Consider the following 25885-nt stretch of genomic DNA (forward strand, 5'->3'; position numbering starts at 1 on the left):
CTAAAGTGTGCAGGTAGTGTGTGTGTGTATTATCTCTGCTCCTCACAACAGCTTTCAAGAGAGGGAATCTGAGGTTCAGAGAGACTGAGTGACTTACCCCAGGCCACACAGCATTTGAATCCAAGTCCTTTTGAAGACAAAGTCCAGAATCTTTTTACTATACTGAGTTGCCTGACTTACCAGTCTTGGTCTCACAGGGCAATAGAACGGGATGACTGTGCCCAGACTCTCAGCTGATACCTTTGGGTAGGCCCAGGAATGATTACCCAAGGGCTGCCTCTCCCTCTGGCAGCTGCTCCATTTGAGCCTCATGCCCAAGCCCAGAATCAGTGTGGTGCTATAGAACAAATGCAGCTTTGGCATCATACACACCTATATTTAAATCCCAGCTCAACCATAGGTATCATGTAATTTTGGGCCAGTCACTTCACTTCTCTGAGCCTGTGTCATCATCTGTAAAATGGGTATAATGATGCTACAAACAATAGGGTAGCTGTGTGGATTGAATGTGATAATCCAAGGAGCTGTCACTTAACAGGTGTTCAATGTGTGCTTGCTTTAAAGAAAAATTTGTTAGCTGTGCACAGAGTAATTATTTCTCAAAATCACCCCCCAAGAGACCACATGCCAGCTGACAGCCAGAAGAGGAAGCAGGGACATGTTCTAGGGACACAAGCATCCTGGATCTTTGTATAACTGTCCCTCCTTAGGGGCTGCTGGATCTTGCCAGTTCCTGTGCCTTGTCCCATGGCTCACCAGGAGCTGCCCAAGAGGGAGTCAGGCCTAGGAGGACTCGGTGGAGCCAGGAAACTGGGCCTCAAACTAGGGAGCCAGAGGTGGCGTGCTGGGGCAGAGTCAGGAGTCAGAGGGCAGCCTGGGCCCACTCAGCTACATCACAGAGGGGTCTTGGGAGGTCACCTCTCTCTTCTGGTGCAATAACACCTCAGTAGAGTGATAGGGTGGAGCTCTACTGGGGAGTTCCAAACTGGGTTTTGAAAACAGAAATTATATCCATTCATGCAAACACACACACAAAACTAAATTATTTTCAAAGATATATATTTAAGTCAACATTTGACAAATAGGTTGGAGGAGGGGGAAGAGGCAGAGATAGGGTCAGGAATGGGAGGTGCAACAACTAATAAAGGGGGGGGGGGCTGCAGGGGCAATGGCCTTGTACACCCTGAGCTGAGGTTTACAGGCAACTGCGCAGGGCCATGGCGCCCGGCATGTGGGAAGGTGCTGGGGAACCCTCAGCATCAGACAGGCCACGCCTCTCCTCTCCTGCAGAGCTTTGACTTGAATAAACTGTTCTGCTGCTAATAATAATAATAATAATAATAGTGATGGCAGCCAGCAGAAAGGTACTCTCTCACTCCCCAGATTACAGATTATGTGGTGGCTCTGGAACCCAAAGAGGCCAACATGAGACCCGGACTTGTGCCCAAGTTCAAGCCCTAGCTCCCTTCACATCAATGTATCAAATTCTCCCCCATCTTCCAAACAGGTTCCTCTGTGCCTCCCTCTCTGGCCCCCCCCCAACACCTCCTCTTTTGCAGCTATTCTGTGAACTCCTCAACCAATTAGATCCCTTGGCTCTCACACCATGTTGGTGGGATCTGTCCGTCCGTTCCCAGCATTTGCCAGATCGAGAGTTCCTCCAGGGCAGAGTTGGCTCGGATTCTCAGGGTCCCATGAGCGAGCCGGCACAGGAGTGGGACAGAGGGCAGCAGCCAGATCTCCTACAAAGCTCATTAGAGGAGAAGCCCGCCATCACGCCTTTAGGACACTCAGTTTACTGACTGGGAAACAGGACCCATTTTCCAGGAAGGGGACTGCACGGGGTCCAGGGGCCTGAGCCTTGAAGAGAGCAGGAAAGAAACGGAATCCCATCGCGTTCTGGATTTAAGTGCCAGCACTTCTACTTGCATTAACTTTATTTATTACACAAATAAGACATTTACAAAGCACAACATGAAAGGTATGTAACAAAACAAACATTGGTTTTACAAAAAAGTGCTTACAATATTTTTCCATGTATGTGTGTGTGTGTGTTTTCCCCTTTTGTATTTAAATAAATAGTCTCGATGGCCTGTACATTCCCAGGCTGCTCTAACAGGCTAGTGGAGACATGTCTGAACTGCAACATGCTACGACCACGCGATCCACGCAAGGAACAGACCCTGGGGGAGCCCCAAGGCAGAGTGGGTACTGGGTGACCCTGGGTCGGGTGCAACTGGCCATCGACTACATGGTTGCTCTTTGGGCCTCGGGAGCAAAAATCAAAGTTCCCCAAGACGAGGGATCAGGCCCACACTGCTCCTGTTAGCGTCAGCCCCCAGAACAGGGCCAGGTACACGTTATTCACTGGATGAGTTCTGAACTGAGCAGTGCTGACCGCATTCCCAGTGGTGCCTTCTCTTTGCCCTGAGCCAGCTGGAACCATCTTCAGAAGGGAAAGGAAGCAGGTCCCCTTCTCGGGCTTCACCCAAGCCTCGCCTTTCTCCAGATCCCAGAGCAAGGATGACATACTGTATAGGCTTTCGTGGTAAGTGCCAACTTCAAACACCTGGATTCTGAAACCGTCTCCAGACACAGTAACACAGGATACTGTAATTGACTAGCAATGTCTGCCCTGGGTAAAAGCAGGGACAGTCGATGCATATGTGCCAGGGGCTTGCTTTCCCCGTCCTACAGTCTCCTTCCAAAGGCAACATACCAGGTTCACCAGAGCAGGAAGGAGGACTTGGACTCAGCCAGGCTTGCTAGCAGCCTCTAGTCACTAGAGTCTAGTGGGAAATGCATCAGGACACCAAGTACTTGTAAAATCACAGGATAACCTTGGGACAAATGGGTGTCCCCCTGAAAACATAAATTATGGTCTTGTGTAGCCCAAGCCCTTTTGTTTGGGGTTGAAGAGTTGCAGCAGGACAGGGTGGGTATGAGCACAGCTGTGTCTGGCCTCTGTTTTCAGGAGTGGGTGGGGGAGCCCAGAGGGGCCAGCTGGAATCTTGGGCTTGGCACGCTCACCTAGGCATAGGGCACCCTCTCGCTATTCAGATATGGGTCCAGAGTTAACATTCTGACTGCCATTTCCCTGGGCTCTGTTCCCCAGCCCTCCATGAGAGGTCCCTCCAAAAATGACATGACCCAAGCACCCCTACTAGGAGTCCATGAGTGGCCAAAAAAAGCCCCCAATTCTAACCTGCCCAAACGTTTGGAAATGTCATCACATAGTTCAAACACCATGTCTGCTATGTCATCTGTATACATATGTGCTGGATAACTAGGTAGGAAGAGGGTCTCCCACTTATACCCCGAGTTTTCTCTCTCCTCTCCCAGCCCAATGTGCCATATCCTTCTCCTCAAGCTCCAAACCAATGGGAGTCTTTGTGCCTCCCAGCCCCTGCCTATCCCCCACCTCCTGGTCTGGGCAGGCCTCCATCTCTGCCCTTCTGGGCCTCTCAGGGTTGGTCAGTGTTCTCTTTTCTCTCTTTAACTTGACATAAGCAGACAGATGGAAATGATAAAATTAGAACATACGCTTTCCTTTGGGGACATCCCACAGACACTGTAGAGTTTTCCAGACAAAAGCAACAGAGTGGATAACACTGGGGGTTTTCGGCTTTCAGAATTCAGAGACGGTTCCAAGGAAGTAGTGAGTGAAGGCCAACATGGGAGGAAAGAAAACCTGTAAATTAGAAGGCTGTTGGCGTTGCACAATTCAATCCGGCCTTTTGCTGTTTTAATCAGCTTCAGTTGAAGATGAGTCCTGTCTAAATGGAAAAACTGGGCTGTTGTTTTCACCCTGATTCCAAATTTCAGGGAGCTCTGCCTTCCAATAGGAGGACTCCGCGGTGCTCCTGGCGGGTTCTGGTTCTCAGCAGGAGAGGGGACAGCCAGGCCCACAGGCCCAGCTGGTGGCAGGCGGGACGGCAGATGAGGGGTGGATGCAGAGGTGGGTGGATTCCTGGCAGCGCTCGGACACTGCATTTCAGCGGCTGAGGGACAGCTGTGGGGTGCCCATGGACAGATGCACAAGTGCAGGGAGCGTCAGTACTGGAAAAGGATGACCTGCGGAAGGAGGGTGTGGGAGGTGGCTGAGCTGGGGGCCTGCCCCTCCAGTAGCTCCCCAGAGGTCCTTGAAGGCACAGAGAATGCGGATGGCCTGGGGCCCAGATCTGGGTTCAAATCCTGGCTCTGGTACTTACTGGCTGTAGACCTCGGGCAACTCACTTCACCTCTCTGAGCCTGTTTCCTCATCTGTAAGATGGAGATGACAAGACCTCTCTCTCTCAGGATGGGGAGGATTCAGTGAGATACAAGAAGAGCAGCAAAGGTCTGCACCCGGCACCCAGCGCTGCGGAAAGTGTCTGACCGGCATTTGTGGAGCCTCATCCCAATCCCTCGAAGGTGTCCCACCGTTATCTCCATTTTATAGGGGAGGGCACTGAGGTTCAGGGAGGTGAAAATCAGTGAGCCCACGGATAGGTCGCACAGCTAGGAGGAGGCGGACCCAGCACTGCAGCCCAGGCCTGGCTCCAGAGCTCGCTCGCTATACATCACACCACCTCTACCTCTCCACGATCACCACGGCAGCTGTCATCATGCTTATGACGCACCATGCAACGGGACAAGCACTTCATGCGCACTTAGTCTTCACAAAGCCGAGAGGCAGGTGGCTGAGACAGGCCAGGGACCTGGCACACAGTGAGTGACCAGGGACTGTCTGCCCCTGTCCCTCTCCTCTTCCACCTAAAGCACCTGGCTGACTTCTCACGCTGCTGACACAGCCAGCTCCCTGAAGGTCTGGTCAATGTGATGTCTCAGTGAAGGGTCAGGCGGACCACCGTTCATTGTTCCCGGGACATCAAGTGGGTACAGTCATATGGCTGTTCGTTTTCTGATCAGGAAGGTTACTTGCCCAGATCGGTTACCATGAGGAGGAGATGGAGGAAAGCATAGCAATAACCACCATCTATAGCTACTTTCTGTGTACCAGGCACTGTGCTAAGTTCATCTATCAGCTGCCACTGCACATCCCACAACTGAGGATCCAGCCCAAAACCTGGCCATGTGCCCTGACCGGGAATCAAATTGAAGACCTCTTGGTTCCTGGGTCAATGCTCAACCGCTGAGCCACACCGGCTGGGCTGTGCTAGGTTCTTTACATACATTACTGCATTTGCTTTCAGCACCAAGCTTGGCTGTGGCACCTATTATTTTCTCCATTTTGCGGCTACAGGAACTGAGGCTCAGAGAAGCTAACTGTATTCCCAAGTCTCAGAGTGAGAAGTGGCGGAGCTGGGATTCTGAGTCTGCCTGACTCAGCTCACACCACATTGCCTCAGCCACTCACCCCGCCTCGGGCAGTGCTCTCCTCTGGCCTCTGGGCTCTTATCAAAGGAAATTCTCCAGTAAGACCCCTCTCCTCTGTGGACCTCAGTCTCTCCATCTTATCAGTGACAGCTCGGCCCTGATTTCTAAGCACCTTCTAAGTTCTGAAATTGTGGGACTGGGGGCCATGATTTGGAAGAAATGTGGTTCCTTGAAACTCACAGGTTTTTGTGGCCAAATGAAGATGTGGTGGGGGGCAGAAGGTGCTACTCCTGAATGCTCAGGGACCGTTCTCCTGGTCAAGCCAGTGATGCTCTCGATCAGTGGGCTCAGGGGCCTGCCCCAGTGGGGCACTGAGTCTCCTTAGAGCTAGGCTGGCTCAGGCCTGGAGTGACTTGGGAGAAAGCCCATACAGTTCTACACCGACTGACCACACACAGCCCACCAGCCCCCAGGGATTTGTCAAGATGTGGACAGAGAAGGCCCCCAGGAGCTGGCAGGAAGTCTTGACAGTGAGAGGGAGAAAGATCATGAAGGGAGGGGGGGGGGGGGCATTTTTCTGCAGAGCAGCTGGATGTGAAGTTGGGGATGCATCCCAGCAAGAGAGCTCTGGCTCAGCAGCCAAACCCAGGGGCCAGAAACCTTCTACAGCCAAAGCTGCCAGAGCCCAGGCTGGCTCACCCTTCAAGCTGAACCAGACATAACCACAAGCTTAGCTGAGCAACCAGAAGGCCAGGGCTCCTCTCCAAGCTCTGAGCACAGCCCTAAATACTCCCAAGGCTAATCCCCTCCAGATAACGCCCAAGCCCATCACCCAACGGTCCCGGCCCATCATTATGTGACCCCTGTCACCACCCTGCCCCACTTCCCTGGGCCTCAGTCACACTAAACACCCCTTAGTCCCTCAAACCCAGACTCCCCCATGCCTGCCTCTGTGCCTAGCATGTTCTCTGCTCCCAACATGGAATGCCCTTCTCCTCATTCCCTGCTTCTCCCCTAGAACTTTCACTCCCTCTTCTGGGTCCTTGAAGGCCATGTTCGTCCCTCACCTCAAGTGCCCTGTCACCTGCACTGCAGCTACCCGCCGCTGGCTCTAAGCCACACATTCCCAGAGGACAGGGGCCATGCCAGGTGGCCTCTGCAGTCCTGTACCAGGTCTGATGAGACGAATGCTCTCCTGCAGGAGGGGCAGCTCTGAGGCAGGCAGTCCTAGGATGGATGCCAGCCCTACCCACGCTCTCTGTGGCCCTGGGCCAGAACTGCTGTCTGAGCCCCAGTGTCTGCAGGTGTGAAACGGAGTCAACGGAGTCAATGTAACTATCCTCCCAGGGGGGCTCTGAAGGCCAAGGTCAAAGAGAGCACTGTGTAAACTGTAAAGTGCTCCATGAAAGGACATGGTTACTGATCGAGATGGACTTCGGAGTCCGACAGACTCGTTGCATCCCTGGACAAGTCGTTGCCTCTCCGAGATGCCATCCTCACACCCACAGAGGGGTTGGGAGGCATCAGACAATGTGTTTAAGTTTCTGTCATGAACAGAGGAGCAGCTCCTACTGTGAGTATGGCAGTCCCAGAGGGGACCTTCCTGGGACGCGCTCACCCATCACCAAGTACTGTGGGATTTTGTCTTGAACACTACTGGTTACTTATAAACCTATCTGTTCAACTAGGTTGTCTGTACCTCCATACCATTTACCTTCCCTCATGGTGCCCAGCAGCGAGCCCAGCACACAGTAGGTGCTCAGTGAGGAGGCAGAGTAAGAGGGGCTGTCCTGGAGGAGTGCTCCTCACCTCTGGCTGCCTGCCGGAATCACAGGGGCTAGGTGTTTATCACACCAGCAGATCCCTGGTCTCTGCCATAGACCTCACCATCAGCTTTCCAGGGGCTAGGCTGGGAAATCTGTATCTTTACAAACTCCCCAGCTGATGCTGAAAATCACAGCAACAGCAACCACGCTCTGCTGGACTCCAGGGTCCCTGGGGGCCCTTCCAGCCTGAAGGCCCTGGCCCTCTCTCCTTGGCCCACCACCCTGACTCCCAGCACTCCCTCTCTCTCTGAGGGCCACTACAGTGATATTTCTGACAGGCCTCCAGGGACCACTCCTGCCCCAAGACAAAGTCCACATTCCTCCACCTGGCAGCCCGAGGCCCCCACCTCACTGTTCTTCCTCCCAAGCCTGTGTGCCAGCAACACTGAGTTGCTCGGTGTTCCCCGAGAGAGCTTCCCATGCCTTCCCCAGGAACTCGGATTCAGCCTTCAGGCCTGGGCTCAGACATTGCCTTCCTCCAGGAAGTCTTCCTTGTGTCTTTCCTGAGCTGCACCCCCACTCTCCACTGCCCAGCCCCTGTGGCTCCCCCATCAGGTTCATCACAGTGTTATAACTTATGTCTGTGGCCTCCTCAAGGGCAGGGACTATGCTTTCCTCATCTCTGTACTCTTGGCAGCTGACACGGGGCTCCTGGGCACAGTCAGCATATAGCAAATGTCAGCTGAATAAATGAATAAGTGAATGAGTAAATGCACAGGTTTTCATTCAAGCTCTGTGACCTTGAGCTACGTGAGCCTCAATTTTCCCCTTTCTAGAATGGGGGTAGGTGTCTTAGAGCAGTGGCTTTCAGGCTAAGTAGGAGGTGTCTTAGAGCTTGGGGGGTGGGGAACTCCCTCTGCAGTTTCACCCCAAGCAGCTCCATCCACTTGCATCTCCATTATGGGACATGGAAAAGATTTAACACAGGTTTCCAGGGCTTAAGAACAAAACTTTCAAGCCACTGGACTGGGTGCTGTCTAAGCTCCCTTCTGGATGTTTAGTCCTAATGCTGGAGACAACCAGAAACCAGGATATCACAAAGGAGACCTTGCCAGTTGACCAAGGTCACTTGTTGACCCGCTATCCCTGGGCCTCACAAGCTGGGGGTATTCACTCCCAACAGACAGGAATAAAACGGAGAAAGGAGGAGGAACCAGAGAGGTGGTGGGAGGCAGGGTGGTGTGTGATATGAGCCCTCTCTGGAACCACAAAGTTTGAGCAAAGTAACTAAATTCAGAAATCTGGAAAAGAGGAGGCCAGCTGTCAGTGCAGACCTGCAAGGAGGGCCGTGCACACTGAACACACTGGCGCCTGCTGGAGCGACTGCCTGGGGGGCACAGAGCGTGCTGGGCAGAGAGGCATGGTGCCTGCTCAGTGATGAGGAATGCTGCCAGAAACCCATTCCCCGCAGGATGGCTCTGACCCACCAGACCCAACCTAGCTCCATTTACCTTCTCACCCCGGTTGGAGAGCGGCCCATCCATATCGGCTTTGAGGTGGACGGGGGGCGCGGTGTAAGGCAGCCGGCAGTGCACCTGCCCGCACTGTACCTGACCTGTGGATGAGAGGATGCCTTGGAGCCCACACCCAGCCTCCATGCAGGATCCCACCTGGACCACGTTCACCTCTGCTACTTACCAGCTGATTGACCCTGGGGGAAATTTCAATAGGGTTGGTTGCAACGCTCTATGTGAAAGACTTTATAACCTATAAAGTTCTATATAATTGTCCGGCTGACTGATAAACAAATACTCATAAGTGAAAATGTATTGAACACCTCCTACATGCAAGGCTGTACCCCATTTATTAGGATCCTCCCTTAGTGCCTTATCTCCCTTCCAGGTATCACTTAAGCTTTCCAAACACACCTCTGAGAGGACTCTGCACTCATATGGCACCTTCTTCATGATGCTCTCCCTGGCTGCCCTGTTAATAATTGCAACCCAACACCAACACACACCCACACTCCCTATCTCTGCCAACTAGAATGCAAGCTCTAGTGAGGACAGGAATTTCTGTCTGTTGTCTAGTTTCTAGATTTTTGTGGATTTCCATTACCTAGAATGAGGCATGGCATCCAGTAGGTACTCTTTAAATAATTTGTTGAGAAAGTCTCCATACCCTATTCTAACATCTAAAACTGTGAGGGAAAGTCCATCCTAATGTCTGACCCCCACTTCTCATGTTTCAGCCTCTTTACCACTTCAGTAGAAAAGTCCATGGCTTCCTCCTCCCTGCGCTTCATCTACTTTGGTAACAAAACAAGAGCCCTGTCCAGAGATTTACAATTGGTATGTAACTTGGGACAAGTCACTGTGCCTTTCTGAGGCAAAGTCCCCTCATCTGTTGTATTCAATTGGGAATTCTTAACCTGGGGTGTTCTAGGGGTCCATGAACAGCCTGGGATGACCTGGAAAACTATGTGTGTATGTGCATTTTTCTGGGGTCCGGTTCCAAAGTTGTTGTATTTTTTTTTTTATCAGATTCTAAGCTCTAAGGCTCCAGGAAACTCAGGTCCTATGAATTTAGTTAACTGCAAAGCAAAGTGCCAAGGTGACCTTCAGCCATGCAGCAAGAGGCAGCAGGTCCACATACCCTTGACAGCTCCTGCCCCAAGCTGGGTTCCACCTCAAGGTGGAGAGGGAAGGGCACTGGGCATCAAACACAGATCTTTGATCTACAAAGTGTGAGGGCAGCGTCCTGGCATGAGTCTGGAGGCCATGGCCCCCTCCCAAGGGAGTCACTTAGATCCATTACTAACTCCACAGCAAATGCTAGCTGGTAGGGCCAATTCCTGGCACCCAGAGAGCCCCTGGTCCTTGGTGCCTTTAACAGAAGAACTACATCTCCTACCGGCTCTGAGGAGCCTGAACGCAAGTCATTGTTTAAAACAGAAAGGGAGAAAAAGTCCCTCCTACTGAGCGGACGGTTCGGAACCGGAACAGTACAAAGAGACAGTTTCCAACTGGCAGCCTGGTGCAGTAGGCAGGACTCTGCACCCTCAGCTCTGCCAACCAGAACCACCGCCGCCATCACAGAGCAGCTAATACTTATCCAGCACTTACTAAATGCTGAAGACCTAAGTCAATGATCTCACTGAATGCTCACCACACTGCGTTGAGATAGGTATCCTTACTGTCTTCACTTTTACAGATGAGGAAACTGGTATTCAGGGAAGCTAAGAAGCCTGCCCAGTGTCACAGCCAGGAAGTGGCAGGGGTGGGATCTTCAGCCTAACATCAAAGCCCACACTCAACCATTAAAGAAACTGGTTCCCACTAACTTACTGTGAACCCTTGGTTTTCTCATCTGTATAATGGGATAGTGATCTCTAATGTTTAGAAACATAGTTAGCGCCTGGCACGTGGCAGGGGCTCAGTAAACAGCAGTGTCTCTCTGACCTCTTCCTCTTACTAGAGTCCCAGAAAAGAGGGTTTGAGTTTGTGAGTATATTGTAACCACTTTTATTTTTCCGGTCGTGCCCAGCTTTGAGGAAGCAAACAATGGAAACACCCTTGAAGGGAAAGAAAATGTGTGGTAAGCACCTGCTCAACAGCAGATTCATTGATGTTTATCCCCCAGAAACGCACATCACTACACCCTCTCTCCTCCAGGTTCCTGCTCAGAGTTCACTCCACCATGACTGCCCTCCATCTCCCCACAGTGCTCAGTGCCCACTACCATGCCTGCCCTCCCTCCTATATCAGTTTATTAACTGTCTTTCCACCCATGTCCCGCCCTGGAATGTGAGCCCCAGAAACACACAGGCCTTGGTCTACGGTGTTCTATGTTGTATCCTAGTGTTCAGGATACAAAAGGCACTCCAAAAATAACTACCGAATACACCAGTGGATTTTCACAACCCTGTGAGGTAGGCATTATTAATGTCCCAGTTTACAGATGGGGAAACTGAGGTTTAAGGTGGTTAGGTGATTTGCCCATGGCCTCGCAGCCCTGAGCTTTCCCTCCACACTGGCCTTCTGCAACCCCAGAGGCACCCAACGCCACATGCTCCCTGGGTCAGGCTGTAGACCTGCCTACATTCAGTTCCTCTGACACGGGGCACTCCTAGTTCCCACTCCTTGTGTCTCACTCATCCTACCCATCATTCCCATCTCAGCGTGTTTGAGAGCGGCATCTCCACACTCCCACCCAGCACCTGTCCTATAGGAATCGAGGCAATTAAAACACACGCTCAGCTATCTGGTTATTGTCCCACGTCGTCTCTCCCACCAGAACGCAAGCTCCACCAGAACAAGGACTTGACCCATCTTGCTCTTTCCCTAGTCCCCCGGCCCCGGTACAGAACCAGTGCTTGGAAGGTACTTGAATGGTCGGATGTTTGCGTCTGCTAAGGCAGAGCCAGGTAACAACCCCTCTTCCCACCTCCTAGTTACTGCGAAGCCCGCATCTTCACCCCATGCAGCTCCGTCGGGCCTCCCCACGCCTCCGCCGCCCCCGCGCGCTCCTCTCCCACAGACCTGGCGGCCCGGGTGTCGCAATCACTTACTCTCGATGTAGCCGTGCAGGGTGACCATGCGCGCCCGCTCGGGGCTGCTGAAGGGGGAGTAGTGGATGTCGTCGGATAGGGCGGAAGGGAGGCGGGACGGCGGCGCCCCGGAGGGCGGCACTGGGTGCTGCGGCGTGTGTTTTTTATGACGCGCCCGGCAGTTTTGAAACCACACCTGGAACGACAGCCTCGGCAGCCTCAACCTCGCGGACCAGGGTCGGACGCGCCGCCGGGGGACCCAGTCGGGGCTGCCTCGTCGCTTCCAGAAGAAAGCGGCCTCGTGCGCCCAGGACGGCCGCCCTGCTAAGCGCCGCAGGGCCCACGCCCAGACCCCCCTAGGCCCCGCCCCAGACCCGAAGGCCCCGCCTCCCCCGGCCCCACCTGGATGACCCTCCGGCTGAGGCCGGTGAGGTCCGCCAGCTTCTGCAGCGTCTGTGCGTCGGGGTTGTTGTCCTGCGCGAACTGTGCCTGCATAACCTGCCCAGCGCGGGAAGGGGCGGGGTGAGTTAGGAACCGGCACTCGGAGGTCTCCAGGGCCCTGGCCCAATCAGAGGCTCCGGCCTGGAGGCCACGCCCCAGATATCTATAGCCCCGCCCCTCCACCCGGGGGGGGGGCGGGGTCCGGGAGAGGCGCAGCCAGGAGACCCTCGCAGCCCCGCCCACGCCGACTCCCCGCCCACAGCCTGCCGGCCACTGGCGGCCTCCCCGGGTACCTGCAGCTGCTCCGCGGTGAAGGATGTCCGCGCTCTCTTGGCCGGCTTGGGCTGGCTGTCCTGCTCCGAGGGCACTGCCCCCTCCAGCGTGAGGCCGTTCCCTGAGGGCGACAGAAGTGGCTGACCTCGCGTCCGCGTCTCTTCTAGCGGCAGCCTGAAAAGGACGGGGGTGGGGGGAGCTGGTCCCAGGAAGGGGCAGGAGCGGAGTTGGCTGGGGGCGGGGACCCCAGGGGTCCTAGTCTCTGAACTCAGTCCTTGGGCAAAGGGCTTTCATTTCTGAGCGTCCGCTTGGTATCAGACGGTGTGCCATTTCCGTCCCACAGCCCTGAGGATGGGTGACATTATCCTTGCTGTAAAGCAGAGGCTCAGAGAGAAGAAAGCCTGGTCCCGACCTCACACTGGTATCCTGACAGCTGGCTGACTCCAGCGCCCCAAGCTAAACTGGAGAAGTCTAAGGCTGATGAAAATAGTAAGCAAGCAGGCTACAAACCTGTGGTCCTCATTTTGTAAAAATTGATAAAAGCAAAAGTTTGGAAGGACATAAAATTTTAAAACGTATGGAAGCAAAAAGGTTGGAAGGTGTTGCAGTGGTTCCTCCCAGGAGTGCAATTATGGAGATTCTACTTTCAATATTTCTGTAACTTTGGAGGTTTTTACAATCATATGTCACCTTACTTCTCTAAGGTTTAATTTTAACTAGACTATATTTAGCTATTCTTTTTCCACTTATATTACTTTTACAATCACACTAAATATACTCCCATTTTATTTCTAATATCTCAATTTTCTAAATACAAAGGTAATGACTGCTCCTTCTCAAAAACTCAGAATTTTTTTTAAAAAAATCAGAAAATTCAGTCAAGCACAAAAAAGAAAATTAAAAGCACTAGCAGTTCCACTACTGTTCATAATGTGTTTTTAAATTAGGAAAAAATATACAGTCATAGAAAAAATCTGGAAAGATATACACTAAAATATAAGGGGTGGTGGCATTTGGAGTGATTTTTATTTTCTTTTTGCTTAACCATCTTTTCTAAAGTTTCTATGATGTGTGTGTGTGTGTGTGTGTGTGTGTGTGTGTGTTTAAAAAGTAAAACAGTAGCCAAAACTGCTGGCTAGTCAGTAAAGAAGATCCAAGGTCCCAAGCTTTCACGCTCCTCTGCATGGTAGGAGTCTAAAGCGGCGCCTGCCTGGGAAAGCAGGAATTTAACTGGCAAGGCTGACTAGGGATGGTCCTACTTGGTCCAAGTGTGGAAGGAGCCTGAGGTCACTGATGGGCCATGGTGTGGGGAGACCTGTGACTCCTGGGGTTCTATCCTAGCTTCACTGCAGGTGGGCATAGCACCCAGGTCCACTTAGTCTGAATCCCGACAGGATACAGTGAATGCCCTGGTGTGGCCCTGGCCAGGAACACTCTGGGGATCCCTAACTCGTCCCCAGAATGGAAATTGAGGCAGGGTAACCCACACCCCTCCCCAGAGGCACTGTGGGTGGGACAGACATTTTGTGGTATTAATGTCTCCTAGGAGAGCAAGCAGGAGAACAATTGGTGTGCCTGTTGTATCCATGGGAAAATTAAACTCATAGAGGGAACCACATCCCAACAGTCTCCTTGCTTGAAGAAGTCTGATTAAGGGGTCTCAGAGCTTGGGAACGGGGTGGTATGGTATGGTGGTTAAGAACTTGGGCTTTGGAGTCAGGCAGGCAGACATGCTAGTCTGTAACCTTTGGCCAGTCACATACTGCAGATAACCTCTGCCTGTTTCCTCGCCTGTAAAATGGGGATACCCCAGCTACTTCCTAGGGCTGTAAGGATAACATAGAATAATCACAGAGAAGTGAGAAGCTTTCACAAACCCAGATAAGGGAATTATGGAAAGGGTTCCTGCCTCCCCCCACAGCCCAGCCTCTGCTCCTCCTTTCCAGACCCCAACCTACCTGTAATCCAGCCACCACCACCCCTAAAAGACCTGGACCCCGTCCCTGGACCCAGTCCCTGGACCCATGTGTCTTGGGGAATCATAATATCAGAACCGGAAGAGATTTAGGGCTATCTTTCTAGTCCACCAGCTATCTTGCACAGATGGGGAGACTGAAGCCCAGAGAGGAAAGGAAACTTCACAAGTCAGAACAGCATGCCAGAAGCAAAACTGGCACTCCCCTCTCCAGACTCTTCACAATCCAGCATGAAACCCCCACCTCCAAACCTCTGGCTTGGAGCTGATGGCTTGGGAGTTGGGAGAATAGGGGGGGTCATTTCTCCAGGACAGCTGGAGGGGATGAGCCCTCAGGCCAACCAGCACTGTCCAAAAGAGTCGGCTGTCCCATGATGAGAATCCTCTCTAGAGTTCATTGACTGCCTCCTGGCTTTGCAAACATCAGCTCATCTCTCTTTGGAAGGTCCTATCATAAGCCCCATTTTACAGATGAGAAAACACAGTTGCAGGGACAGGCAGTGATCTCGGACTCTCAAGCCAATGGTGGAGCCAGAAGTCTGGGCTCCCGGCACAGCCCCCAGGTGATAAGGTGAGCACCTGTCCCTAGAGGAGTGTGGGCAGTACCTGGGGTGCTGGGGTGGGGTAGGGCTGAGGGCAGAGGTGTGGCCAGGTGCTGGGCGGGGCGGGTTGGGTACCGTTCTCTGCGGCCCTCTTGAGATTCTCGATCATGGTGTCGTAGTGGATTCGGCACAGCACCTTCTCCTCAACCAGACCAAATTCCTCGCCCGTGGACAGCTGGCGCTTGCACGAGAAGCAGGCGAAGCAGGCCAGATGGTAGGCGTTGCCGCGGGCCCGCCGCACCCAGTCGCTGGCGTAGATCTGCCGGCCACAGCGTGCGCACTTGGTCCCAAATCGGCTGTGGGACACCAGGGCAGGGGAGGGGAGGGCGAGGCTCAGACAGGCCACCCTTCCTCCCTCCAAACCCAGTAGCCAGCCTGTACCCGGGGCGTCTGGCCTCGGAGCTGTCACTAACAATATCCCTACGCCTGCATCCACCACTCTCCCCCCTCCCGTAGACAAGATCTACCTAGAAAGTGAGCTGGTGGGTGTGTTTATTTCCTTCTTGGTGTTTTTCTGAATTTTCCAAATTTTCTACAGTGATCACTTACATTTGTATATAACATCAATCTACTCAATACAAATATATCATGTGTTAGGGAAAATAGAATAATAATAATAATGAGTAGGCAAATCTCTGAGCACTTACCACGTGCCCAGCAAGATTCTAAGTGTTTTATATTGAGTATCCCCATTAATCTTCATTTTTTAGATGAGGAAAATGGGGACCGGGGAGTTAAGTCACTTGCACAGGTCACACAGCACGCAAGGATAGGAGCCCGAGATGAATAAACTGTACCCCAGCAGTAGAGAAGCTCCGTTTCTCAGAAGCATAGATGTGCATGACTGGCTTGATGACGCTGAGAGGATTGTTTAACCCCTCTGAGTTCTCATTTCCCTTGCCCTGAGCTGAACTAGATGACAACAGCATTGCCTGCTACTATCTGTTCAGTGCGCGGCAGTCTATTAAATAACCAGCTAGTCACAAACACAGAAAGCCAAGATCAAATGCCTTCTTCCCGCCCTAAGGCTTTCTTGAGTCTGTCTCTTTCCTTTCTCCCTCCCCCTTTATAGTGCATTTTGGGTACAGCTGCCTCCACCCCAAACTGGGAGCCCTCAGAAAGCAGCAGAGTCTGTTTCGCCCTGTGCCAGAGTCACCCCAAGGCCTGGTCCCTGAGAACCAGGGAATGCTTGCTCCTTAAGTGGATGTGAGCCTTCTGAACTCTCTGAGCCTCAGTTTTCTCTGGTGCACAGTCCATTTCAGGGGCTGAAGCCACCACTCATCCAGCTGTGCAGGCTTAGTAACCTAACTCATACACTCCTCCCTCTCCTTAACCCCACCTCCAGCCAACCATGAGACACTGTTGGTTCCTTTCCTGAGTATCTCTGCGACCCATCTCCTCCTCTCCATTGTCACTGTGGCCTCCTAAGTCAGGCTACCGCCATGCACCCCTCTCTGCCAATCTTAGCTCTCATCTCCCTTTCCCCAGGCCCACTCCTGCCAATCCATCCTCCACAGAGTGGCCGCAGTGAAGTTTCCAGCTTGCATACCGAATCCTGGCCTGCCCTGCTTAAAACCTTTTGGTGGCTCCAATCTACCATTGGGATCTGGTCCAAGACCCTTGGAGTTTACAAAGCCCAACAAACCACATCCTGTCAGGCTCATCTCCTCCTCTCTAACCTTCCTCAAGATCTCCCACCCCAAACCCAAGTATGAGCCGCAGCCGCAATGGAAGGTCATTCCCAGGTCTTCATGGCCCCCTCAAGTATTTTCCCACCCTGGCCTTTGCGCAGGCTGATCCCTTTTCCCACACTCCTTCACCCTCCAGGAAAAGTGCCACAGCTCCCCCAGCACCACCCTCTCCGCATTGGTCACATCGGTTTGTAGATATCTGGTTCTTTGGATCTCCCACCCCAGGCCTTCCTGGGAGAGGACCAAGAAGATGTGCCTCTGTGTCCCCAGGGCTGGCACACTTCCATCCGGAGGAGCCTTCAGAAACGCTGTGAGTGTGTGAGAGAACCCGCCCAGCAAATGGGCTCTGGTTACAACATCCCCACCCCAGGAAGCCCAAAGCTACTGTCTTGGACCAGAAACCAGAAACGGTTAGCTCAGACCCCACTGCAGGACGTTGCCTGGTCAAACACCCCCAAAACAGAGGCAATTCCCTGGCTCGGAAATCTGGCTTCCCCAGGGGACAGCCCAGCACATCCTGCGGTCTCTGTTCACCATCACTCTGCAGAGAGGAGAAGAACCCGCTTTGCCCACCCCAGCCTATTCCTGCCACAGGCTGGCCCGGTTCCGCTGGCAATCTGGTAGAGGGCTTGCTGCAGTCCCGGGTCCTGGGGTGCAAAGCCTTCAATGCACACCTCGGCTTCACCGGCTTCACCGTAACCAAGTGAGGTGGGAGCTCTGGCACCCACTTTGCACTGGTGGAATCGGAGGTTCAGAGCGGTCGAGTGACTAGCTCAAGACCACAGCGAGTAGGGCCGGGGTTGAGGTCCTCTTCAAGGTGCAAAAAGTACCTGGAATCTGCGGAAGCAGCCAGACTGGAGATGAGAAGATCTGGATCCTGGGTGATGAACAGGAAAGGGGCTTGGTCTGACTGCGCCGTGTCCCCACTCCAGGCCCTGGATCCTGGAAACTCTGGCAGGAAGGGCTTGGGGCTCAGGGGGTTCGGGAAGGCAGAGTGCGTTCCCAGTGAACGGGAAGAGCCAGGCGACTTCGCCTCCCCTCTGTGGTCTCCGTGCACCACCGCCGGTGCTCCACGCCGGGGTAGCATCCCGGGTCCTCGCGCTTGGCTGTGCGGGATTCCTCGTCCCCTGCCAGGGGCACGCGTCCCAGACACGCCGCACACCCCTGATCCTCCCACTCCACGAATCCGAAACGCCCGCGCGGTTCTGCGCCTACAGTGCTGCTCACAGTGTACCCATCCCCTTGATTCCAGGTGGGTGCCGCGGGTGACCCCTTAGCAATTTCCTCAACACCCCCCACACGTGTCACCCCAAATGCCAGGAGCTGTCCCCAGCCCTGGGATCTGCCCGCGCTCTCTGTGGCTCGACCCAGTCAACGAAATCATCCTCGAGTTGGATCCTTGGATGGAGGTGAGGATGGGATCGTTACGCAGTTTTGGGTGCGTTGCAGGCCGCTCCGGAAGCGCGTCCTCCATGGGGCAGGGATCAGCGGCACAAAGAAGGGGAACGAGGACCTACGGATCGAGGCTCTGACAAATTGACAGACTCCTTCCCAGGCGGGCTCTGAGGCCTGAGCCACCGGTTCCGGAAGCAGCGAAATTGGCGGCGGAGAAAACGAAACTTCAAGAAAAGGATGTTTGGGAGCTGCGAATGGGGCGCCAACGGGATTAGGGGGCGCGGCTACCGCCCCCCGCCCCTCCGCCCCAGCCCCCAGCGCACCCCTCTCTCTGTTCCTCCGTGCGCCTCCGGGCAAAGGCGCAAAGGACAGAGGCGCCCTGGGGGTGGAGAGTTGCAGGAAAGATGCTGCGTATCTGAACTGCTGAGAAGAGTTAGAGTGGGCATCACGCACCTCCCCACCCTCTCTCCTCCGACAGCTGGTAGCCGAGGTTGTGCGGAGGGAGCTGTGCTCCCTGGACCAAGTGAAGCTCACTCTCCGGCCTACTTCCCCTGGATGCTCAGCAGGCGCTCAGAAATTATTAGCTGGATGAATGAGCCTCAACGAAAGAGCCCATCGGAGTTTCACTCGGACCCGGTCCCCATCATGAAGCCACCCGTTTTCTGCAGGAGGAAACCGACGCTCAGAGTGGGAAGGCCAATGTTAATTCCGAAGCTGGTGAGCCAGGGTGCCGAAACTCAAACCAGAGTTCACTTATTTTACGTTAAGGATGCTTCCTCGATGGCCTTAGATTCTACAAGGCAAACAAGGGAGAGTGTAGGAGGAGCCCTGCCTATCCCCTCTGCTCCTTTTCTTCTAGGCAAACTCTTAGAAGAGGCCAGAGAAAAACAGAACCAGCAATTAAGAGGTTAAAACACTCCGCACCCCGGAGGTCCCCGGCCTGAGGCACCTCCCCCACCTAACTTCTCTGCTCCCTCAACATCTGTCCCCCAACAGCTGGGCTGCTCTCTGAGAGGGTGGGGGGTCGCTTCCCAGCTCTGAGCCTCCCGGGCACCCTCGCCCTGAAGGAGGGGGCAGGGTTCTCCAGTCGGAGCTTGGGTTCTAGGCAGAAGGCAGCCGAAGGCTGGGGTCTTGCCCTAAGTCAACTGGGCCAGGGGACAGGAACTTCAGGGGGAAGCCTCAGTGGCCCAGCCCAGGGCACTCTCTGAAGTTTGCCCACAAACTCCGGGAGCACACTTAACTCTTTACTCCCCACTCCCATGGTCAGGAGGTCAGAGGGCCAGGGACCATGGGGACCGGATCCTGGCAAAGTCGATCCATTCGGGGCCTCTGAAGGAGGCCACTCCTGCCCCAGTGCTCCCAGAGCCCACCCAGGGAATCTCTCACATCACAGCACCCAGCAGGCGCTCCCTGTGTGAAGGCAAATGAACTGTACAAGGACTCTTAGGGTCAGCAGAGAAGGGTCTTTGCTATTCCACAGGCCCCACTTCCTTGTAGAGAGGGGCTGCTGACATATCTGACCAATAGAAGAAGCAAAGTGTATTGAATGTTTAGACACAGGGATAGTGGAGTCAGGCAGCCCTGGGTCTTCTCAAGGGTCTGCCACTTACTAACTGTGACTTCACCTTGAAGGGCCTCAGTTTCCCCTCCTATAACGTGAGGAATGTGAAAGTATCATAATCACAGGGTGGACCTGAGGATCCAATGGGATAACGCATGTAAAGAGTTCCTGGCTTCGTGATGAGCTCCATACCTTCCACCGATGACCAGTGTCCCCACCCATGCCCAGCCCCTTTTCCACTCTCTGTCTCACTGTGTGACCCTGGGTTCTTCACCTGCCACTCTCTCAGGATATCTGTCTCTCCAACTATGCAACGGGCATGATGCTTCAGGAGGCTGAGGGAGCCAGGAGAGCACTGTAGATCAGCCCATGACCCATGTGGGGGGCAGCAGCTACAGGTAGGTCGATGGGAGGAAGCTGCCTACAAAGGTTGATATGAATGCCCCAGAGAGGAACACTGTTTTTTTTTCCTTTACTTCTTCAAAGAAAATGGAAGGAAACAAATGGTCTTAACAACAACAACAAAAATTTGAAGAAATTAAAAGCAATATCATATTTCCCTGGTGGTAACTTTTTTCTGCTAGGACTCAGGGAGGGTGGGGAGCTGGGAATCTGCTAGAACCCCCAAGGGCTGTTGAGGTCCCTATTAAAGAGGGAGTTGGAGAAGCTGGGACAGAGAGGTCCAGCACCCTGTTATCAAGGGCAAACAGCCAGTGGAAAACCAACCCCTCCCAACAATGCAAATGAGCCAGGGACAGCACTAGACTTCCAACCTCCCTCCACCGCTCCCCACCTCCCTCTGCAGCTTCTCTTGGTGACTTTGGAGTGCCCTTCTAGCTTCTAACTTCCGGTTCTGCTTAAGGAGACTGAAGGATGGTCTACAAGGAGGGGCGAGATGGGGGGTGGAACCTAGAAGATCCTTCAGTGGGGGTAAGACCCCAGTGCTCTCTCCCCCTCCATTCTGATGAGGATATTGACCTCTTTTGGGCAGAGTGCTCCAGTCCACCTTGGGCTTCAGGAAACAGAGGGCTAGAGAATCACAGAGCGTGGTCTCTTCCTGAGCCCCAGCTCTTGAGAGGAGCCCTCTGCCTCCCATGCCATCATTCATGCTCTCTCCAAAAAGACCTCCCTTACAGCAGCCACCCAGCGTCTGGGCTGCTGCTCAGAGCAGGCAATAGTCCCCTCCTGGCACTCTGCCGGCTTTTCCTTTCCCTTTTTGTGGGTTTCATTATTTTTCTTACAGGTGGGGCTGCCAGGGAAGGGTTATGCCTGCAGGGAGACCTGGCTGGGGGGGAAATGATCAGAAGAGCCACAATTCTCCCCTCCTCCCAGGGAATGTGAGCTTTTATTCACTCCATTTTCTTAACCAAAATCTGTTTTAGTTTTGCTTTGGGGACTCTTGTCACTGGAAAAGGATTATCGCTCAGAACCTTCAGCCCAGAAATGGCCCAGCCCCATCCCTCCAGGCAGGCCTCACTCCTCAAACTGCCTGAGGAAATGACATTAGGGGAATGTGCCCAGCATCCATCCAGCCAGAGTGGCAATGGTAATAATCAAGACACCTACAGCACTTGCCATCTATGGAGCCTCTAACTGAGCCTTCCTCCTTTTACTCCCTCTTTGGCAGCTCCGAGAGACAGCCCTGGAAGTAGGACACTGAGGGCAGAGAGATGCAGTGATTTCTCCAAGGTCACACAGTGATTCAATGTTGTCCTGATGGAGCTCAGTCTCTGGTTCTCCCCAAAATAGCTGCACATTCCATACTCTAAGTCACCAAAGTAGGACGGGGGATTCCAGAGCCAGTGGAGGCTCTGAATGGTGGGGTCAGGATCTGAGTTTTGACCAGCCCTAGAAAGGTCTAGTAAGCATAGCATTTGAGGAGGCTTGGTCCAGCCTGAGCATGAGCTGGGGCTGGAGAAGCAGCAAGGAAATGTGGGCAGGTGGCTCATAGGGCTGCCAGGTCTGTTATCACCAGGAGAGCCAGGGTTAGGGTCCAGTCCTGCCTTGCTCTACAGGAGGAGGCTGAGATATCATCCTGTTGGATTTCCCAAGCTGGAGCTCTGTCCCTGGCTAGCTGATGAGCCCAAGGAGCCCCCCCCCCTCCCCCAAATGGCAGCTGAACTGGAGTCAGGCCTAGAACAAGGAGGTATCTAGACAAGGACTCTAACATCCATTTCCTGCCTTGGCCAGCCAATAGCAGATGGCATAGTGCAGGGAAACATCACACTCTGGTTGCATACCACACAATAACCCTGCTCTGCCATACACATACACAGCAGTCCACACCTACAAATCCACATTCATATCCCTTGAGTCCTCGGTGCCTGGGTGAAGGTCCTAAGCAGAAATGCCCCCCTCAGAGGAGGAGGGGGTAGGGTGAGGAATCACAGGATTTCTGAAGCCTCACCCTCTCACCTCCAGATCCCTGTCCATTTGTAACCTTGACCTGACCTTCTTGTGCACTGGCATTCACACATAGACATTCACACATAGACACACACTCTTACACATGAACCAAAAGACAAATGCATGTCATAAAGGAACACATATGCTGTCCACACATCCCCTCAGTGCCAGACACAGATCCAAACAAGACACACACACACACACACACACACACACACGCACACACACACACACAGTTTTGCAAGCTGACCCCTAGGCCACCTTGTAGACCCCACACACCTGCACACCCTGGCTGTACACCCTTTCACACTCATACTCAAAAAAAGAGTCCAGTTCTTGAGCCATGCTTCCGATGGTTTTTCCAGAGTATCCCAGTCCAAAATGCTGCAAACTTCCCCCTAGATTCAAGGTCCTCTCTTTCCAAGTCCCAGAAGACTCAAAGTGGGGGTGAGGGGGGTTGCATTGACTTCCATCACATTCCCTGACTCCCAAGAAGACTGAAATCATAGCCTCTCTCCCTAAGGGAGGTCACTGGAGGTGGTGGTGGGGTTTACAGGAGGGTAGTTTACTCTTCTTCCTGAGAAAGCCCCTGGGAACAGACATCCCCTCCCTGAAACTAATCACACTCCACCCTCGCAGGACTCTATAGGCCCGGTGGTCCGGCATCAGGCCTGGTTCACGCTTCCCGCGGAGATCCTGCGGGTGGCCACTGAGCCCTGACTTCGCAGTGAACTTGACCCCATGGCCGGGTCAGGCGGGAACTTCTAGGTTTGGAGCGAGGCGCGCGCCAGCAGCCGCGAAGGAAGGACTAGCTCCGCTGGAGTCGCCAGTCCGCAGACTCGGCCTGCCTCCAGGAGAGTGCACCCCGGGGTAATGCTGCTGGGCTACAGCGCCCTACACTCCCCCTTCCTGTCCTGGCAGCCCAAAGTCGGCCTAGACCAGGGACAGGCTGAAACGATGACGAAGCTGGGACTGGAACAGCCGCCTGGGACCCAATCAGGACCCCAGACATTAGAGCGACGCCAGGGTCTAAGTTGCGGCGGAACTGGAGACCGAGGTTGGGTCTTAGGAAGAGGTGCTTGAATATGGGTTCGATCTGAGACCGGAACCCAGCGCGGAGCCGGGGTCAGAGACGGGCAAGCCTGGAGCCCAGCTCAGGGTCCCGCTCTGGGAGCGACGCCGGCGTGGCTGGAGTCGGAGTAGGGTTGGAACCCAGGCCAGAGCGCACTGGAGAGGCAGCCAGATCAAGGCTAGGATCCGAGCGGGTTGGGGCCAGAGCCGGGACATCAGAACTCAACCGAGGCGCTGGTGATGGGAACTGGAGCCTGAGATTCAGGCAGGACCGGAGACAGAGCCAGACACGCGACGGAAACCGAGTGGGCCGCAGGAGCAGGAGGCGGATCTCGGGCCAGACCGGTGCTGGCACCGGCGCGAAGCCTGGAGCTCCCAGTTCGTGGCGCCGAGAGCCGGCTGGGTTTGCGCGGCGCCCCGGGAGTGCACTCCGGGCTCAGGGGCTCCGGAGCCAGACACCACGCGCCGCAAAAAAGGCTTCCCTGTGCGCCGGGCCTGCCTGCGGCGACACTGCCGGCCTGGCGGCCGCAGCCTACCTGAAGTAGTCCATCTTGCAGAAGATCTCCTTGTTCTTGATGTAGCAGCTGTTCTGCTGTCGCAGCGACGTGCGGCACACGGAGCACTCGAGGCACCGCACGTGCCAGATGAGGTTGTTGACCTGGGGAGGGGGTAGCGCGGGGGCGGCTCAGCGCGGGCCGCTTTGCACGCCAGCCCCCAGCCACCCTGCAGACAGAGACGCTGGGGCTCTGACGGTGCCCGTAACCTCCCCCACTTTCTTTCTGTAACACGGAGGCTCAGGGAGGGTAGAAACAGACTCTTCCCGTGTTTCAGACGGGACCCCGGGGGCGCAGAGAGACACGAAGACCAGCTCAAAGCCCCAGGGTCCGGCAGGGCTGGACCAGTACTCGTGATTACGCGAAGTTTCTGGACTGCACCCCACACCCCGCCGCACACCCGCAACACCGCACCCCGGTTTCACCTTGAGCAGATACCGGTCCAGGATCTCCAGGCCGCAGCTGGAGCAGATGTTCTTGCCGGCGGACGGCACGGAAGAGGCGGCAGAGGGCGGTGAGCAGACCGACGGCGTGCTGGGTGTACAGGGGGAGGCCCGACCCTCGTCCTTGTCCAGAGCGCCTGCCAGGGCGTCGGCGTCCGACTGAGCCTGCGGTGGGGGGAGAGGGAGAGCCGATCGCTGAGCCCGGGGCCCAGCGCTGCAGTTGCTTCCAGGACACACCTGGGCCCCCAGTGCACCAGTCGACAACGAAATTCCCCTCCAGACGCCGGGCCCCGGGCTAGAGAACTGGGATGGAGGAGCCTATTGGAGAGGAAGGGACGGGTTCGGCTATTCACACGCGCATCCTGGGGGTCGGGAGCGGTCAGAGCCCATATTCTCGGTCGGGAAACTGAGGCTCAGAGAGGGGGCGGCGCCCTCAGGGATTCCCCCCGGCGCAAGAGCAGCGGTTTGCGGCCGGAAAGCCGGGCCAGGTCTCGAGGGCCGGACCGCGGACCGAAGGCAGGGCCGAGCTCACTCACCATGGCGGGCGGAGCGGTCCCTTCCAGGCAGCGGGCGGTCGCTTTGCAGCCGGACCCTGGCTGGGCCATCACCTGGGGGAGGGGGAGAGGGAACGCAGGCGGTGGCGGCTGCCGAGCTGGCTCCGCTCCGCCTAAACCCGGCGCCTCCCCGCGCCTGTTATATAAACCAGCGCGGAACAATGAGTCCTAACTTTGTGGTGGGCATTTAAAGCCCTTCCCCACAAAAGCGGTGTCTCTCTAATGAAGCAATTTGAATTTGGATTGGATTTTTTCCCTCTCGCTCCCCCTCTCCCTGCACTTAACCCGTGGCTCTTGAAGTAATCGCTTAGTTCCCTTGCAATCCAAGCCTCCGAGGGGGAAAAAAACCACGCGCACATACACAAACTACCTGCAATTAGAAATTGTCGTGAATGCCCAAGATAAGAGGTAGCCAGAGTGTCAATTCCAACTGTCAATCAGTGAGATCCATCAGGCCGCCCAAAGAATTGCAAATTTGATTTTTTAATGGTAGTAATTAAAAATCGAATTTTTTCTCCCTCTACCCACCCCCCCCCCCTTCCCCGCTCCCTTCTCCTCCTCTCGACACGAAATGCAAAAAGGAGAAAAGAGAGAAAGAAAATAAAAAGGAGATTGGAGGGGAGTGTTCGAGGAAAATAAAACGCGGAGCGCGGGAGCATCAAGCCCACCGGCCCCGCGCGCTGCTAAACTGACGCGGCGATATTGACACGGATTCAGGTGCCCTTCGAGGGCCACTCGGGAGGAAACCCGGAGCAAAATGGGGGCAAGATCCGGGCGAAACGGAACCAAAAAGAGAATACAGAGGCGACCGAGAGCAGAAAAAGACACCCTCCCGCCCCTCGGCGCGCCCGGGACGGCCCCGCGTCCGGGTCCTCGGCGTGGAGCCCGCACCAGCCTCGGCGCAGGGGCGCTATGGGCGCCTCTTCAGATGGACAATACCCGCCTCGCCTCCTCCGGATTCTCCTGTGTCTTGGCTAGATCGCTTCTTGAAAAATTCCTCCGACATTTGAATAATGTGTTCCCGCTTTCCGCGCACCCACCCAGCCCGCGCTCGCGTGCGCTCACACACTCACAGACACACGCTCTCGGGCGCACCCCGCACCCGCACCCCCGCCACAGCGGCCGCCCGCCGCCCGGCCCGCCCCGCCTGGCCCCCGCCTGACCCCGGCCGGGCCGCCCCGCCACTCGCTGGCTGGCTCACCTGGTCGGCGGCGGGGCCGCCCTCGGCCGGCAGCCGGCAGCCCTCGGGCAGCGCCGGGGCGGCGTTCTCATGCTTCCAGTACAT

At 54.7% G+C, this 25885-nt stretch overlaps 1 protein-coding gene across 2 annotated transcripts; it reads right to left on the reverse strand.

Annotated features, from left to right (window-relative positions):
- Window positions 1–1846: 1846 nt before the first annotated feature.
- LHX6 (LIM homeobox 6) lies at window positions 1847–25885 on the reverse strand. Of its 2 annotated transcripts, XM_070430051.1 has the most exons (10): window positions 25802–25885; window positions 24583–24654; window positions 24029–24211; window positions 23586–23707; window positions 15001–15221; window positions 12369–12469; window positions 12037–12132; window positions 11656–11830; window positions 8597–8700; window positions 1847–4074 (listed from the first exon to the last, which is right to left on the reverse strand). In XM_070430051.1, the coding sequence occupies exons 1-10, from the start codon at window positions 25883–25885 to the stop codon at window positions 4054–4056; spliced, it is 1179 nt and encodes a 392-aa protein (XP_070286152.1). In that variant the 3' UTR covers window positions 1847–4053. The 2 variants fall into 2 exon arrangements, with proteins under 2 accessions (XP_070286152.1, XP_070286153.1); XM_070430052.1 differs by lacking the exon at window positions 8597–8700.

The sequence above is a fragment of the Myotis yumanensis genome, unplaced genomic scaffold, assembly GCF_028538775.1.
Source record: "Myotis yumanensis isolate MYYU_CA2020_CCGP unplaced genomic scaffold, mMyoYum1.0.hap1 SCAF_12, whole genome shotgun sequence".
Taxonomy (NCBI): domain Eukaryota; kingdom Metazoa; phylum Chordata; class Mammalia; order Chiroptera; family Vespertilionidae; genus Myotis; species Myotis yumanensis.